At 43.7% G+C, this 13,899-nt stretch overlaps 1 protein-coding gene across 3 annotated transcripts in view; it reads right to left on the bottom strand.

Moving 5' to 3' along the window:
* The window catches only part of CRHR2 (corticotropin releasing hormone receptor 2), a 250,887-nt gene that overhangs the window by 28,961 nt on the left and 208,027 nt on the right, over nucleotides 1-13,899 (bottom strand). For all 3 annotated transcript variants that reach the window (XM_074946387.1, XM_074946385.1, XM_074946386.1), the window contains one exon: nucleotides 955-1,040. In XM_074946387.1, the coding sequence (XP_074802488.1) occupies nucleotides 955-1,040 (86 nt within the window). The remainder of the gene's footprint in view (nucleotides 1-954; nucleotides 1,041-13,899) is intronic.

The raw sequence follows: 13,899 nt of genomic DNA on the forward strand, positions 1-13,899 counted from the left end.
CTGCCATAAAACCCCTGCAGAGCTTGAGGGACCTGCATAACCATACAAGATCTCACTCTGCACTCTAAAGGCCCAGTCTTGCAAGGTGTTCAAGTCAGCATTCCCTGCAAGGTGCTTATGGCCTCTGCATTGCTCCTTGTATTTGGATGGACAGTAATCTGTGGGCATGAACAGAAACATTTCTGTGTCGACCAGCGTGATCCGTGGGCTCAAGAATATGACCCAATCCTGTACTCAAACGCCTACTGCCTTCGCTGGGAATTTACGAATGCAGAAAAGGGATCCGAATTTGTGCCTGCACGTCAGCTATTTATTTGGCAGTCGAAGTATTATTACATGCACCCATAAAATTGCATGCATGAGCGGGGAGGCAATTTGTTACAGGTTGTGCATTTCTACACTCATCAGTCAACTAAGATCCATCAATATTCTAGCCATCAGTGCAGTGGCCTTCTTGATGGATCACATTTTACACCAGACTGACCTCGCTAGTGACATTGGGCCAAATTCTGAAACAGGTACCTTTGCATATGTACAGTAGAGGCACATGAGCACCCTGAAGCATGTAGACAGGTTCGGAGATTCAACAGTGCATATCAATCTGCACATAAATCCCAACTGTGTGTGTCTGATTTCATCCATGTACATAAATGGAATGGGTGCAAGAATGTATGCAAATTTCTGTAGATGCATTTTGAAAAAAAAACCCTGAAAATAACCTGCCCCATGAACAATGATATTGTGCCCTAGCAGGGCATGCCTAAAGTATAAGGAGATACAGTTACCAAGCCTAGGTGTACAATCCTAAAATACAAAGGCAGCACAATGTCAGGGCAAGCGGTGGAGTATGCAGTGTTTTAGGTGACTAACTAATAAAACCCCACAGTGTACATACTGCATAGAGGAGGTCAGAACATTTCTTGTAACAATTGTGAAAAGCCCTGGCCAACTTACCTGTATTGTATTGTTTCTGAAGTGGTTGAAGCTCTCAGTTTTGTCATTAAAATCCTAACGATGTTAAATAGAAATACAAAATTTATCTGGAAAAGGGAAAGAAAAGATCAACGAGCTAAAACTGGAGTTAAAAAATGAGATATACAGAGAAGAAACATCAATAGTCATATACAGTGAGCCTGATCCCACTGACTTCAATTGGGCCAGGATTTCCCCCATAATATCAGTGCGCATGGAGTCTAGTCACTTTTGAACAGCAGAAGCAGGTGCCATCTGAAAAGAAGTTTGTGAAACAGACTGTGAGGCCATGAGTTCTTCCTGAGGCCGTGCTGGTCCAACCCTCCCACCCCACCCCCAACAAATAGAACCACTCCAGCCAGATGGGATGCCAGAAACTAGTCAGAAATCTGGATGGAGGCTACAGAGCTATTTTCTAAGCCTGTAAACTCCTCCTTCCCTTCACAAACCTGCTTCCTGCTGGAGTATCATGTCTGAGCTTGATGCGGATTTGGAAACACCGAGAAATCCGGCCTGATATACATTTTTATGCATGTTAAGAAACTGGAAGCACTGCAGTATTTGGACTCAGAGTAAGAGACCAAGGACAATGCTGCAGTGACCTCATACAGGAAGTACCTGAAAAGTAAAATATTAAACAACAAATCTTCCCAAAATATCAGCGCAAAGCGTTTATAGTGCTCCACTTTAGAAAGTTTTCAGCCAGCCACAAAATACAGTTTTCCTGATTTCGATCTCACTTATACAAGCTTGACACTGGTTCAACTCCAGTGGATTCACTCCTCATTGACAATGGTTATTACTGTGGCAGCTAGAAACCCCGGTGACGGACCAGGACCCCGTTGTGCTAGGTGCTCTACATGCACAGAACAAAAAGGCACCCTCTGAAGCATCAGAGATAGTCACAGCTGGAGACGGGGCACTGGGTGGGGTGGTCTGGTGATCTGAGATGGTAGCGAAAATTCTCTCTCTCTCTCGCAGGTATTTGGCTGTTTTTTTGCTTGCTCACATGCTTAGGGTCAAACTGATCGCCATGTGTGGGGTCAGGAAGGAATTTTCCTCCACCTCAAATTGGCAGTGACCATGGTGGTGGTGATTCACCTTCCTCTACAGCATGGGGCACAGGCTGCTTGCCAGGATCATCTGGGTCTACCTTACTTAATCAATTCCATTAACATTGCAGGGGCCTCAGGAATTGGCACACCTGAGCCCCTCCTGTTCCCTGTATGTGGCACACACTAGTTTAGTCTCCTGCAGGGTGTATTACTTTGGTCTAATTTTGGTTGTTGGGTTTAGTGGGCGGGTGGTGTTGGTGGCCTGTGAAATACAGGAGGTCAGACTGCATGATCTGGTGGTCTCTTCTGGCCGTTAACTCTATGACTATGACCGTCCCTGCCCCAGACAGCCTGTGACCCAAATATTCATCAAGAGACAACAGATGGATACAGACAGACAGACGAGGGAGCACAAGGAAACAATGAGACAGTCCTGGTCAGCACCATGGGCAGTAATCTCAGCACACCAGCTACCTAATCGTTGCCAAGTGTTTTGTAGGCGTCGCAGCAAAGGAGAGGTTTATGAAGGGATGTGAAGGACGACGAAGTAGTTTTGTGGATGTTTATGAGTCCAGTAACATCAATAGGAGCTACAGGTGCTCGACCCCTCTGAAAAATCTGGCCACTTCCTTACTGGGCATTTACTTAGGTGCCTAAATATGGATTTGGGTGTCTAACCTCAGGCACCTACGTTTATACTTTTGGGCCTGTGACTAGCCTAAAGTCAGACAGCCAGTCAGCGGCAGAGTTGGGAACAGAACACAGGATTAGCGGCTCCCAGCCCCTGCTCTAGCCACTAGAAATTCCTGTCTTCCTAAGCCATGTGTGGGGTGGCAGAGTGTGGTGAGAACAGAATTCTTACGCGTCTTTCTGCTGGCAGCAACGTTCAGTTTGTAGTGGCTGGGGGAAGCAATGATCAAATGACAGCTCAGCAAGGCCACACAGGCCTTATAAGACTCTTCTTAGATAGTGACCATAAAGAGATCATGGGTAGGACAATAATCAGATTAGGTGTGTCCTCAGGAGCATACCACATGGATTTATGTTTTCCAATTGGACACTAAAGCCTTTGCCTTTTAGGCATTGGCATGCAATAGGGGTGGCTAAGAGACACCCCCTCCCCCTGCCCCGCCAACTCCAGTGGGAGCTCAGGAAGGTGCTGTCTTAGAAGCACAACGTTTCTCAGGTATGCAAGGGAAGTGCAACCCACGGTTATCCCCCCCTGCTCAGTCAGTTGTCCAGCATGTCTGTAAAGGGAGAGAGATGAGGCTTTGGCCCTGCCTCCTCCATGCTCCTTTTGGGGTGGCTAGTTCTGTCAGTTTTGGTAGCAATGAGTGATGTAGCTAGTGGCTGAGAATCTCATGTTTGTTTCCTAGCAGCTTGGTCCCAGTTTGCCTTCTTGAGGCTTGAGACTGGGTGTCACACCTAAAGAGGTCTCTCTGGAAACCTGACTCTCGTTCTCTTGTTCCACGCATCACACTACATCACGGAGATGGGTTCTGCACATTTTTTGCCCTGGCACAAGAGTAAGGACTAGGATTTCACTCGGCCCCTGAATATGGTTGTGGAAGTGGTGAGGTTTTCTGTGCCCACACACAAGAGGCAGCACAAATCTGCCCACGCACAAGAGCATCTTGGTGATGTGAATTTATGAGCATTTTTATCCCAAAGGAATTATGTGGTCATGAACGTCAAGAATTTAGGATTCAAGTCAAATTAGAGAGTTGATCTTTACAACCAGTTTGAAGCCAGTTTTACCCTCCAAAAATTAAAGATCTAGTTAATCTGTTCACTTTAGGTGTTCACATAATAGCTAGATAAGCCCTAGCATGATCAATGAGGTCACTCGTGTCACCTGTTCATCTTAACCTTCCCGAAGGTCTAACTCTGCTAACATTATCCCATGGAAAATTCACGTCCGAATTCCCAAGAGTAGCATTTTGCTATCTCCCATAATGCTCACTTAACGTGCATCATTCATGAGGCTACCATCTTTTCAATGTCAGTTACCTCCTGCACAATTTGTTATGAATAGCGTCACATTTGCCCCATATACACTTGTCACACTATATTCCTTGAAATGTGCCACCCAGCATGGGAAAAAGGGATGTGTTCCAAGAACATCTTTAAACCAGCAAACTCCGCTGTCATGCTCATTAATAGCTAGAAGTGAATCACAGACATACTCCATTCGTGGATTGCAAAATGCCAAAAGCCTTAAAACTCTGCACACGGGAATGTGGAGGTAGGTAACAAAGGGATAAGTTCCTTATAAGATCCACAGATAGATCTCAGACGTCTTGAGTCAACTGCACAGTAGCATTATTGAAGTGCTGGTGTTACAGAGAACCCTGAAAGAGACTGATAGATTGCAAGCAACTATGCTAGCGTGTGAACTCAATCCCTATCTGTCTTCTCTCAAAAGCAGCCCACACCTCGTGCCCTGATGCCGAAACCTTCTGCTAACTTCCACCTAGTGATCCCACCTTCCCCCTCAGATGTCTGACTCTCCCCCAAGTGTTGAGACAAAGCTCCAATAAAAATTAATTAGTCTATGATGCCTGTATTGAAGTAATTAGAGCAGACGTTAATCTTCAGAGGTGAGTTTTTAACAGTGATGGTAATTAACTTTGGAGCAGGGATGTGGTGGAGTCGCCATTGCTTGGAGTCTTTACAGCAAGACTGGCCGTCTTGCTAAGAGGTATGCTGTGCTTCAGCCACAAGTAATTTGGCTGCATGCAGGAATTACTGCCAGAAGCTGGGGACGGATCACTCGATAATTGCCGTGCTCTGTTCACTCCCTCTGCAGCAAGTAGGAGTGGTCACTGTCAGAAGACAGGATACTGGGTTGGACAGACCATTGGTCTGATCCAGTATGGCTGCTCTTATGTTCTAAATTCTATGGTCAGTGACAGGCAGTACGTCAAACTAGATAATAGTGCTATGCTTTTCATTCAGAGCTCTCAGTGCGCTTTACAAAGGAGGTCTGTATCATTATCTCCATTTAACAGAGGAGGATACTGAGGCACGGAGTAGTGACACGACTTGCCCAAGCTCTTTGCCCAGCAGCAGAGCCACAAATAGAACCCAGATCTCATGAGTCTCTGGCCAGCAAGCTAGCTCCTCGGCCAAACAATATATTCACATTGAAATATATTCACATTCACTGACGCTTAGGCTCCGAAGTACCTAAGTCACTTTTTAAAATGGGACTTAGGCTCCTAAGTCACACAGGGTATGTCTACACTGCATTGCAAACCCAGATTTGTGGGATCCAGGCTTGTGGACTCAGAGTTTCCAAGCCTGGGTTTAAGCGTTCTCACTCCATTGAAAACCTGGTTTTACAATTGCTGGACCTAGGGGTCTCTGCTGTGCTACCACACAATCTCAGCAGGACTTGGGCTCTGACCCACCCCCTAGCAAGGCCCTAGGACCTGGGTCCTGAGTGCTTGCTGAACCGAGTCAGACTGATTTGTATGTTGATGGAAGCAGGCTCAAACCTGAGTCAGAGCCCAGGCTTAGTGTGCAGTGTAGACATACCCTAAGGTTCTTTTGAAAATATTACCATTAGTGCACAGATACCACACTGATAGGACATACATAAGAACCTGTGATAGACAGACAGATTCTTCCAGTCCCACTGTTTGCATAAGCATTATTCTCTAGTGGTCGAAGATACTTACTCAGTCCCTGATCAGGCAAACTCCCCTTGACATCAAAGGAAGTTTGCCGGAGCAAAAACTGCAACAGTTGAAGGATTTGACCCTTGTTTTTAGTCAGTGAAGCAGAACAATATCAGAGGAAAAGGAAGAGGTGTGGTACTGGTAGGAGGCAGCGCCATACCAGTCGATGCTTTTAAGTCTACACCAAAGCTCCCTGAGAAACAGAATTTCTGAGAAATTCTGATATTGGGATGAAAAGTTGAAATATCAAAACTTTCTGAGGAATGAAAAAGTTCTAACGAATTTCAATCAGCCAACATCAAAATGTTTAATTTAGACCTTTGTTTTTAACTGACTCAAAATGTTTCATTTTAATTTGTCTACTCAGAACAAAGTGCTTTGTTTCATTTCAAATTGACATTAATTGCTGCATTCACCCGAACTGCCCTGGTCCCTCATAGGAGTTATAATTTCGGGCCCCTTGTGCTTTCATTCTTTCCAATGGATCCATTTCCTTGAATGGACTATATCTCCCTTGGTGCATGGTGGAATCTCATCAAGAGGAAGAGATTGTGGGAATTCTGACAGGAATTTGTCTACACCGTTTTATTTGATGTGCAAAGCTGTCCCCCCTTGCTCTCATTAAATGTGTGTATTTCTGTCTGGTCATGCCATGTGCCAAATAGAGGCAACTGGTTTTTTGTGTAGAAAATGTAGGGGAAAAATTGTTTTCTGGGAATGTCCTGCAAAAGATTTTGGGGTTTTTTTTAATGAAAAAGCAAAACTGAAAACCCTCAGATTTTTTTATTTTGTTGTTTTTACCTTTCTTTCTTCCCCTTTCCTCCTCCTTTTTCATTGGCAAAATGGTAACAAGGAGATAGGAAGGGAAGGAAAAAGAGGAGGAAGGATTTACAGACACCTACATGGCAACTTAACAGTTGTATTATACATGGGCAAAACATTTCCATCAAAAACATTTTGTCAATTAAAAATACATAAAAATAACCTTTAGCCAAAACCAAAAATATTTTTGTGCTCCATTTTGCTTGGTCTGGTCTAGTTTTCAGTGTTTCAAGCAAATCCCACCTCTCTCATATTACCTCTTCCCCCAACCACTTATGCGTCATCAAAGACATCAGACTTGATGCCCCACTTGTCTTGTCCAACGCCTTTGTAGTGTGACATTACCCCCAATACTCATTTGTCTGAGCCGGCCAGGATCTGTTCCACCTCACTCCTTCTGTGACTAGGAGGAGCCAGGTTAGCATAAGGAGGATGATTTTCTGGCTAGGGAAGCAGGCTGTTACTCAGGAGCTCAAGGTCCAGTTCCCAGCTCTGCCACAAACATTCTGTGTGTCCTTGAGCAACTCACTTCAACTCTCAGTGCCTAATTTCCCCATTTGTACACTGGAGCTATTTCTTTTCTCCTACCATTTGTCTGTCTTGTCTTTTTAGATTGTAGGCTCTTTGAAGCAGGGGACTGTCTTTCCTACATGTCTATACAGTGCCTAGCACAATGAGGCTCTGACCTCAGGTGCGGTCTCTAGACACTACTATGCTGAAAATAAATAATTATTAGTATTCAACAATTGTCTTAGCAAACTGGCAAGTTCATCAAGGGCTGCCCGTGCTCCAACTTTGCGGACGTCAGCTCTTGCCACCTTGTATTCGGTGCGCACCAGTTTGGAGTTGGTTTAGGTTGGACATTAGGAAAAACTTCCTGTCAGGGTGGTTAAGCACTGGAATAAATTGCCCAGGGGGGCCGTGGAATCTCCGTCACTGGCGATTTTTAAGAGCAGGTTAGACAAACACCTGTCAGGGATGGTCTAGATAATACTTAGTCCTGCCATGTGTGCAGGGGACTGAACTAACTGACTTCTGGAGGTCCCTTCCAGTCCTATGATTCTATGAAATGCAATACCAAATTACGAATCCTGCATCACTACCCAAGCACAGTTAGTAGCTTGAGATCTCATAACTCATTCATGCTCCTTCTTCTAACCATCCTATTTGGAAGTTCTGAAATGAACTGTGAGAAATTCTACTGTGTAACCAACTTAGAGTTGGCACAGAATACAAATCAGCCCGAATATTAACTTTCACAAATGAAAGAAAACAAACTGCCACCGAGGATATAATCTCTAGTGGGTGTTTACTGGGGTGGGCATGTTTCTTTCCCTATTGGTAAAAGATCAACAATATATGCCTGCCTGTAGCATTTCGCATCTCTAATCCTGATCTGCTATAGCCACAAATCAAAATGTCTCACACAAGTGGGGCAAGGTGGGTGAGGTAATACCTTTGATTGGATCAACTTCTGTTGGTGAGAGAGACAAGCTTTCGAGCCACGCAGAGCTCTTCTTTGGCTATATGGCTTGTCTCTCTCACCAACAGAAGCTGATCCAATAAAATATACTACCTCACCCACCTTGTCTCTCTAATATCCTGGGATCAACATGGCTACAACCAATTGAACCACACAGTGGGGTGGGGGAATGATACTGCCTCTCATGTAGGCCATTTTACACATAAGTATTTTAAAGTTTAGTACTGTCAATATAAGGCTTTGTGATAAGCTGGAACAACAAGGAATGAGCATGGTGGGAATTCTTTTCAGAAATGCCCCACAACAGTGATATAGTGGCTGTCTGATACTGTACGTCCCTCACACAGAAGGCCATATGTGCCTGGGTGACGCTTGAAACCTCCCCAAAAACAACGGCTTCCAAACACAAAGTCACTCTGCCCCGAAAAGAGGCAAGGAGAGAGAAAACACCTTTTCGGTAGGACCTCACAAGTGCCTTCATTTCATTCAGCACGTCAGAGTCTCATAAAAACAACACAATAAGGGAAGCAATTGAGTAGTGACAAAATGTACAAAGTGCTTATATACAAAGGCAAGAAGTCTAAATACTAAGATGGGTGAACCAGAGTGCCTGGCATTAAATGAGGATTTTGATATAATAGGCATCATGGAAACTTGAAGGAACAAGGATAACCAGTGGGACATGGTATGAAATGTGTGGGAATGAAAGAAGGTCACGCTGGTGCTGGAATGGCACTGTATGTAAAAGAAAGCATAGAGTCAAATGAGGTAAAAATCTTAAATGCAACAAATCGTACCATAGAATTTCTATGGGAAGAAATTCCATTTGAGAATAAAAAGAGTCTAGCAGTAGGAATATACTACTGAACACCTGACCAGCATGGTGACAATGACTGTGAAATGCGCACGGAGATCAGAGGGGCCACAAAAGCAGAAAGCACAATAATAATGGGTGATTCCAAGTATCCTCATATTGACTGGGTAAATGTCACCTCAGGTCATAATACAGAGATCAAATTTCTAGACACCAATAATGACTGCATCTTGGTGCAGCTAGTCCTGGAATCCACAAGGGGAGAGGCAATTCTTGATTTAGTCCTTAGTGGAGCACAGGATCTGGTCCAAGAGGTGAATATAGCTGGACCGCTTGGTAATAGCGACCATAAGGTGTTAAATTTATCACCCATGTAGGGGGGAAAATACATTTAACTTTAAAAAGGAAAGTATGCAAAAATGAGGATGTTTGTTTGATGGAAATTAGAAGGAGCCATCAGAAGGGTTAAATATCTGTAAGCAGCATGGGGACTATTTAAAAACACCATAAGAGAGGCTCAAACTAAATGTATATCCCAAATCAGAAGACCAAAAGAATGCCACTATGGCTAAACAGTGGAATAATGGATGCCTTGAGAGGCAAAAAGGCACCTTTTAAAATTTGGAAGTCAAAATCTAGTGAGGATAATTCAAAGGAGCACAAAGTCTGGCAGGTTAAATATAATAAGGCAGGCCAAGAAAGAATTTGAGAAGCAACTTGCTAAAGACACAAAAACCAACGGTAAGAATTGTGTAAAGTACATCAGAAGCAGGAAGCCTGACAAACAGGCAATGGGATCACTGGACAACAGAGGTGCTAAAGGAGCTCTTCTTCTTAGTGAATACACAACGCGTCTCAGGTGGCACGTGACCAGGATTCATCACCAACTTTGGTCTGCTGGTTGGATCATTAGCTTCCCCGATCCGGGCTGGGTACTGATGGGGAGCACGACGTGAATGCTGATCCATGCCCCTGAAAGGAGCTCTCAAAGAAGACAAGGACATTGCAGAGAAGCGAAATGAATTCTTTCCATCAGTCTTCACTGCAGAGAATGGGGGGGACATTCCCACATCAGAGCTATTCTTTTTGGGTGACAAATCTGTAATACTGTCTCACATTGATGTGTCAGTAGAAGAGGTTTTACACCAAACTGATAAATTAAACTGTAATGTTGCCAGGACCAGATGGTATTGACCCAAGAGAGCTGAAGGAACTCAAATATCAAACTGTAGTATGCAATCTGTGGTTGAAACAAGCCTCTGCACCAGATGACTGGATGGTAGTGAATACAGTAAAAGGTTTTTTATCCAGCATGTTAAGGGAATGGGGGGTGCCAGTAAGTGAAAAATTCCAGTTAACTGAGAGGGAGGGAGTTTTGCTGCAGGAGCGGGTGCAGGGCTGGGGCGTGGGATCTGGGAGTGAATTTGGGTGCAGGAGGGGGCTCAAGGCAGGGGGTTGCGGTGCGGGAGGGGGCTCGGGGTGCTGGATCTGGGGGATCCTTAATTGCTAAGACAAACAAGTTTGTTTACCCTTATGGGAGATAATCCTGCCGCTTCTTATTTACAATGTCACCTGAAAGTGAGAGCAGGCATTCGCATGGCATGTTTGTAGCCGACTTTGCAAGGTATTTACATGCCAGATATGCTAAACATTCATATGCTCCTTCATGCTTTAGCCACCATTCCGGAAGACATGCTGATGGTGCTCATTAAAAAAAATGCGTTAATTAAATTTGTGACTCAACTTGGGGAACACTGTAGGTCTCCTGCTAGGTTTTACCCACATTCTGCCATATATTTCATGTTACAGCAGTCTCGGATGATGACCCAGCACATGTTGTTTGTTTTAAGAACACTTTCACTGCAAATCTGACAAAACGCAAAGAAGGTACCAATGTGAGATTTCAAAAGATAGCTGCAGCACTGGACCCAAGGTTTAAGAATTTGAAGAGCCTTCCAAAATCTGAGAGGGACGAGGTGTGGCGAATGCTTTCAGAAGTCTTAAAAGAGCAACACCCGATACAGAAACTACAAAACCTGAACCACCAAAAAAGAAATCCTAATGGCATCTGACTTCGATGATGAAAATGAACATGCATCGGTCCACACTGCTTTGGATCATTATTGAGCAGAACCTGTTATCAGCCTGTCCTCTGGAATGGTGGTAGAAGCATGAAGGGACATATGACTCTTTAATGTCGCTGGCATGTAGCCGGCGTTGCTAGATATTTACAACAGTGCCATGTGAGCGCCTGTTCTTTCAGATGACATTGTAAACAAGATGTTCTCCCACACTGAAATGTACTTGTGGCCTCAGACATACAGACGCCACGCTCACCAGTGAAGCTAGAACCCTGGAGATAGAACCGCCCACTGTCATGTGAACACAGGAATAAATCCATCAACTATGGATATATAGTGGGCTTTATTCCAGCCAGCAGGAGACATAACAACACATTCAAAGACAATGTATTACTTTTGCAACTCATCTACCTCATGTAACATGCCAGATCCCCTATGGCCCTTTGTAAATAATAACAGTGTCAGAGCTTTCAACTTCTCTAAGATGAAAAATGATTTAGTGTAAGATTTCTGAAGAAGAATCATTTCTTTGCAGTGCCCACACATTCCAGTAATATTATAATTGTATGAGTTTCCCCCCTAGCCTCCCATTCTCGATAGTCTATTTGGTGTAGATATCCATTCCGGTGCATTGTCATCGAATCAGTTATGTCTCCGAACCCCCAAGCTCCTTTCTACCCAGGAATAATTATTATAAATAGCTTAATTACAAAAATGTTTTCTTGAAACCCTTTGGGGTGAAATCAATATTTAGATATTATGCACACAGTTTAATGTCTTTTCCTAGTTCATAGCAGGATCTCCAGCTGTTTCTCTGTCCCAGGAGTATTGGTGTCATATGATTTAATACAAAACTTGTTTGGTGACTTGACACAAATTTGCTGCTTTGTGATAAGTAGTATTGGAAATATATGTTATTAATACATGTTTTATTTATTGCTGCAAAGCAGCTATTACTAGGAGGCACTTGAAGATTCTTGAGAGGAGGCACAGTAGAAGTTTAATAAAAATTGATCAAATGGTCTTTGTCAAGGTTCCTCCCCCACTCTGAACTCTAGGGTACAGATGTGGGGACCTGCATGAAAAACCTCCTAAGCTTATCTTTACCAGCTTAGGTCAAAACTTCCCCAAGGTACAAAATATTCCACCCTTTTGTCCTTGGATTGGCCGCTACCACCACCAAACAAATACTGGTTACTGGGGAAGAGCTGTTTGGACACGTCTTTCCCCCCAAAATACTTCCCAAAACCTTGCACCCCACTTCCTGGACAAGGTTTGGTAAAAAGCCTCACCAATTTGCCTAGGTGACTACAGACCCAAACCCTTGGATCTGAGAACAATGAAAAAGCATTCAGTTTTCTTACAAAAAGACTTTTAATAGAAATAGAAGTAAATAGAAATAAAAAAAAATCCCCCCTGTAAAATCAGGATGGTAGATACCTTACAGGGTAATTAGATTCAAAACATAGAGAACCCCTCTAGGCAAAAACCTTAAGTTACAAAAAAGATACACAGACAGAAATAGTTATTCTATTCAGCACAATTCTTTTCTCAGCCATTTAAAGAAATCATAATCTAACACGTGCCTAGCTAGATTACTTACTAAAAGTTCTAAGGCTTCATTCCTGGTCTATCCCCGGCAAAGACAGAATATAGACAGACACACAAACCCTTTGTTTCTCTCCCTCCTCCCAGCTTTTGAAAGTATCTTGTCTCCTCATTGGTCATTTTGGTCAGGTGCCAGCGAGGTTACCTTTAGCTTCTTAACCCTTTACAGGTGAGAGGAGATTTCCTCTGGCCAGGAGGGATTTTAAAGGGGTTTACCCTTCCCTTTATATTTATGACAGTCTTGCCAAAAATTTAAGAGGAAGGGAGGGAGAATGACAGAGGAGCTTTAAAGACTTGAAGCAGCTGCCGTGGATCAGAGAGAAAAAAGCACAGTGATTCAAATGACGTAGAGTTGCAGCCCATGGCTGTGTAAGCGGTTCTGTTCTGCACAAAATCTGCTTCTCCAAACTTTGTGGCCTGATGTATGTGGTGCCAAACAACTAAGCAAGCTGTGTCTGAAAGCAAGTGACAGTGGAGCTCCTGGGATAGAGTGGCAGCTCCGCATATCACTATGAACCTGCAAAGGAGTTTAGATATTCAACTTGTGTGTAAAAGGCAGAGATTCATTTAACTCAGATAGGTCTCTGGGAGCCATTTTGTGCATACTCAAGTTTAGGCATCCATAAATCTAGGTACTTCCCCATTTTTTAATTTCAATGGGACTGACCCTCAGAAGTAAGGTCTGAGCCCTAAGTTAAGGCAAGACATAATAAAGGATGCCCACCAATACCAGGGGTCAGAAGGACAATGGTTAACAGTAACTTCAGGCAGTTGCTTGGGTTAGTGTTGCAGATGCGTTGCACTTGGAAAGGAAGGGAGGGTTGGGGCACCTCTCGGGATGCTGAACAGGACTTATTGCAGTAAGATTCAATCCATATCTTGTAATAACATCTCGGGGCCATCACTAACTCTTCTGGCCAAAGTTCTCCTTTTTGCACAGTGCTATTGTTAACCTTGATTTGTCTTGAACCCCCTTGGGAAGGGGTTTCTTGGAGTGAGCATCAGTTGAGCCAATAAAAGGAAAAGTCTCTCATAGTCGTGCTAAATCATCTCTCCACGTCCTCACTAGCTCCTACATCTCATGGTATTTTTTCCCTGTGGGTGTGCTTTCCTGTCCACATCCACTCTCCTATTTCCCAGGCTGATGATGTTAAATTGTCCGATAGGGCCCACAATGAATAGGTCCCCACAGTGGTCTGGTTTGGAACTCCACCTCCCATTTCAACTTCCCCGTTGAATTAGATGCTAAACTCAACGTAACATTGTTTTGAAAATGCTTCTAGGATAGGAATATCACTGTACTCGGTAGGACAGAAAATATGGCCTCAGTCTTCCATAGCCCTGACACCTGCTGCTTGAAAATTATTATTGCACTTTGTCT

The sequence above is a fragment of the Natator depressus genome, chromosome 2 (genome assembly GCF_965152275.1).
Source record: "Natator depressus isolate rNatDep1 chromosome 2, rNatDep2.hap1, whole genome shotgun sequence".
Classification (NCBI taxonomy): domain Eukaryota; kingdom Metazoa; phylum Chordata; order Testudines; family Cheloniidae; genus Natator; species Natator depressus.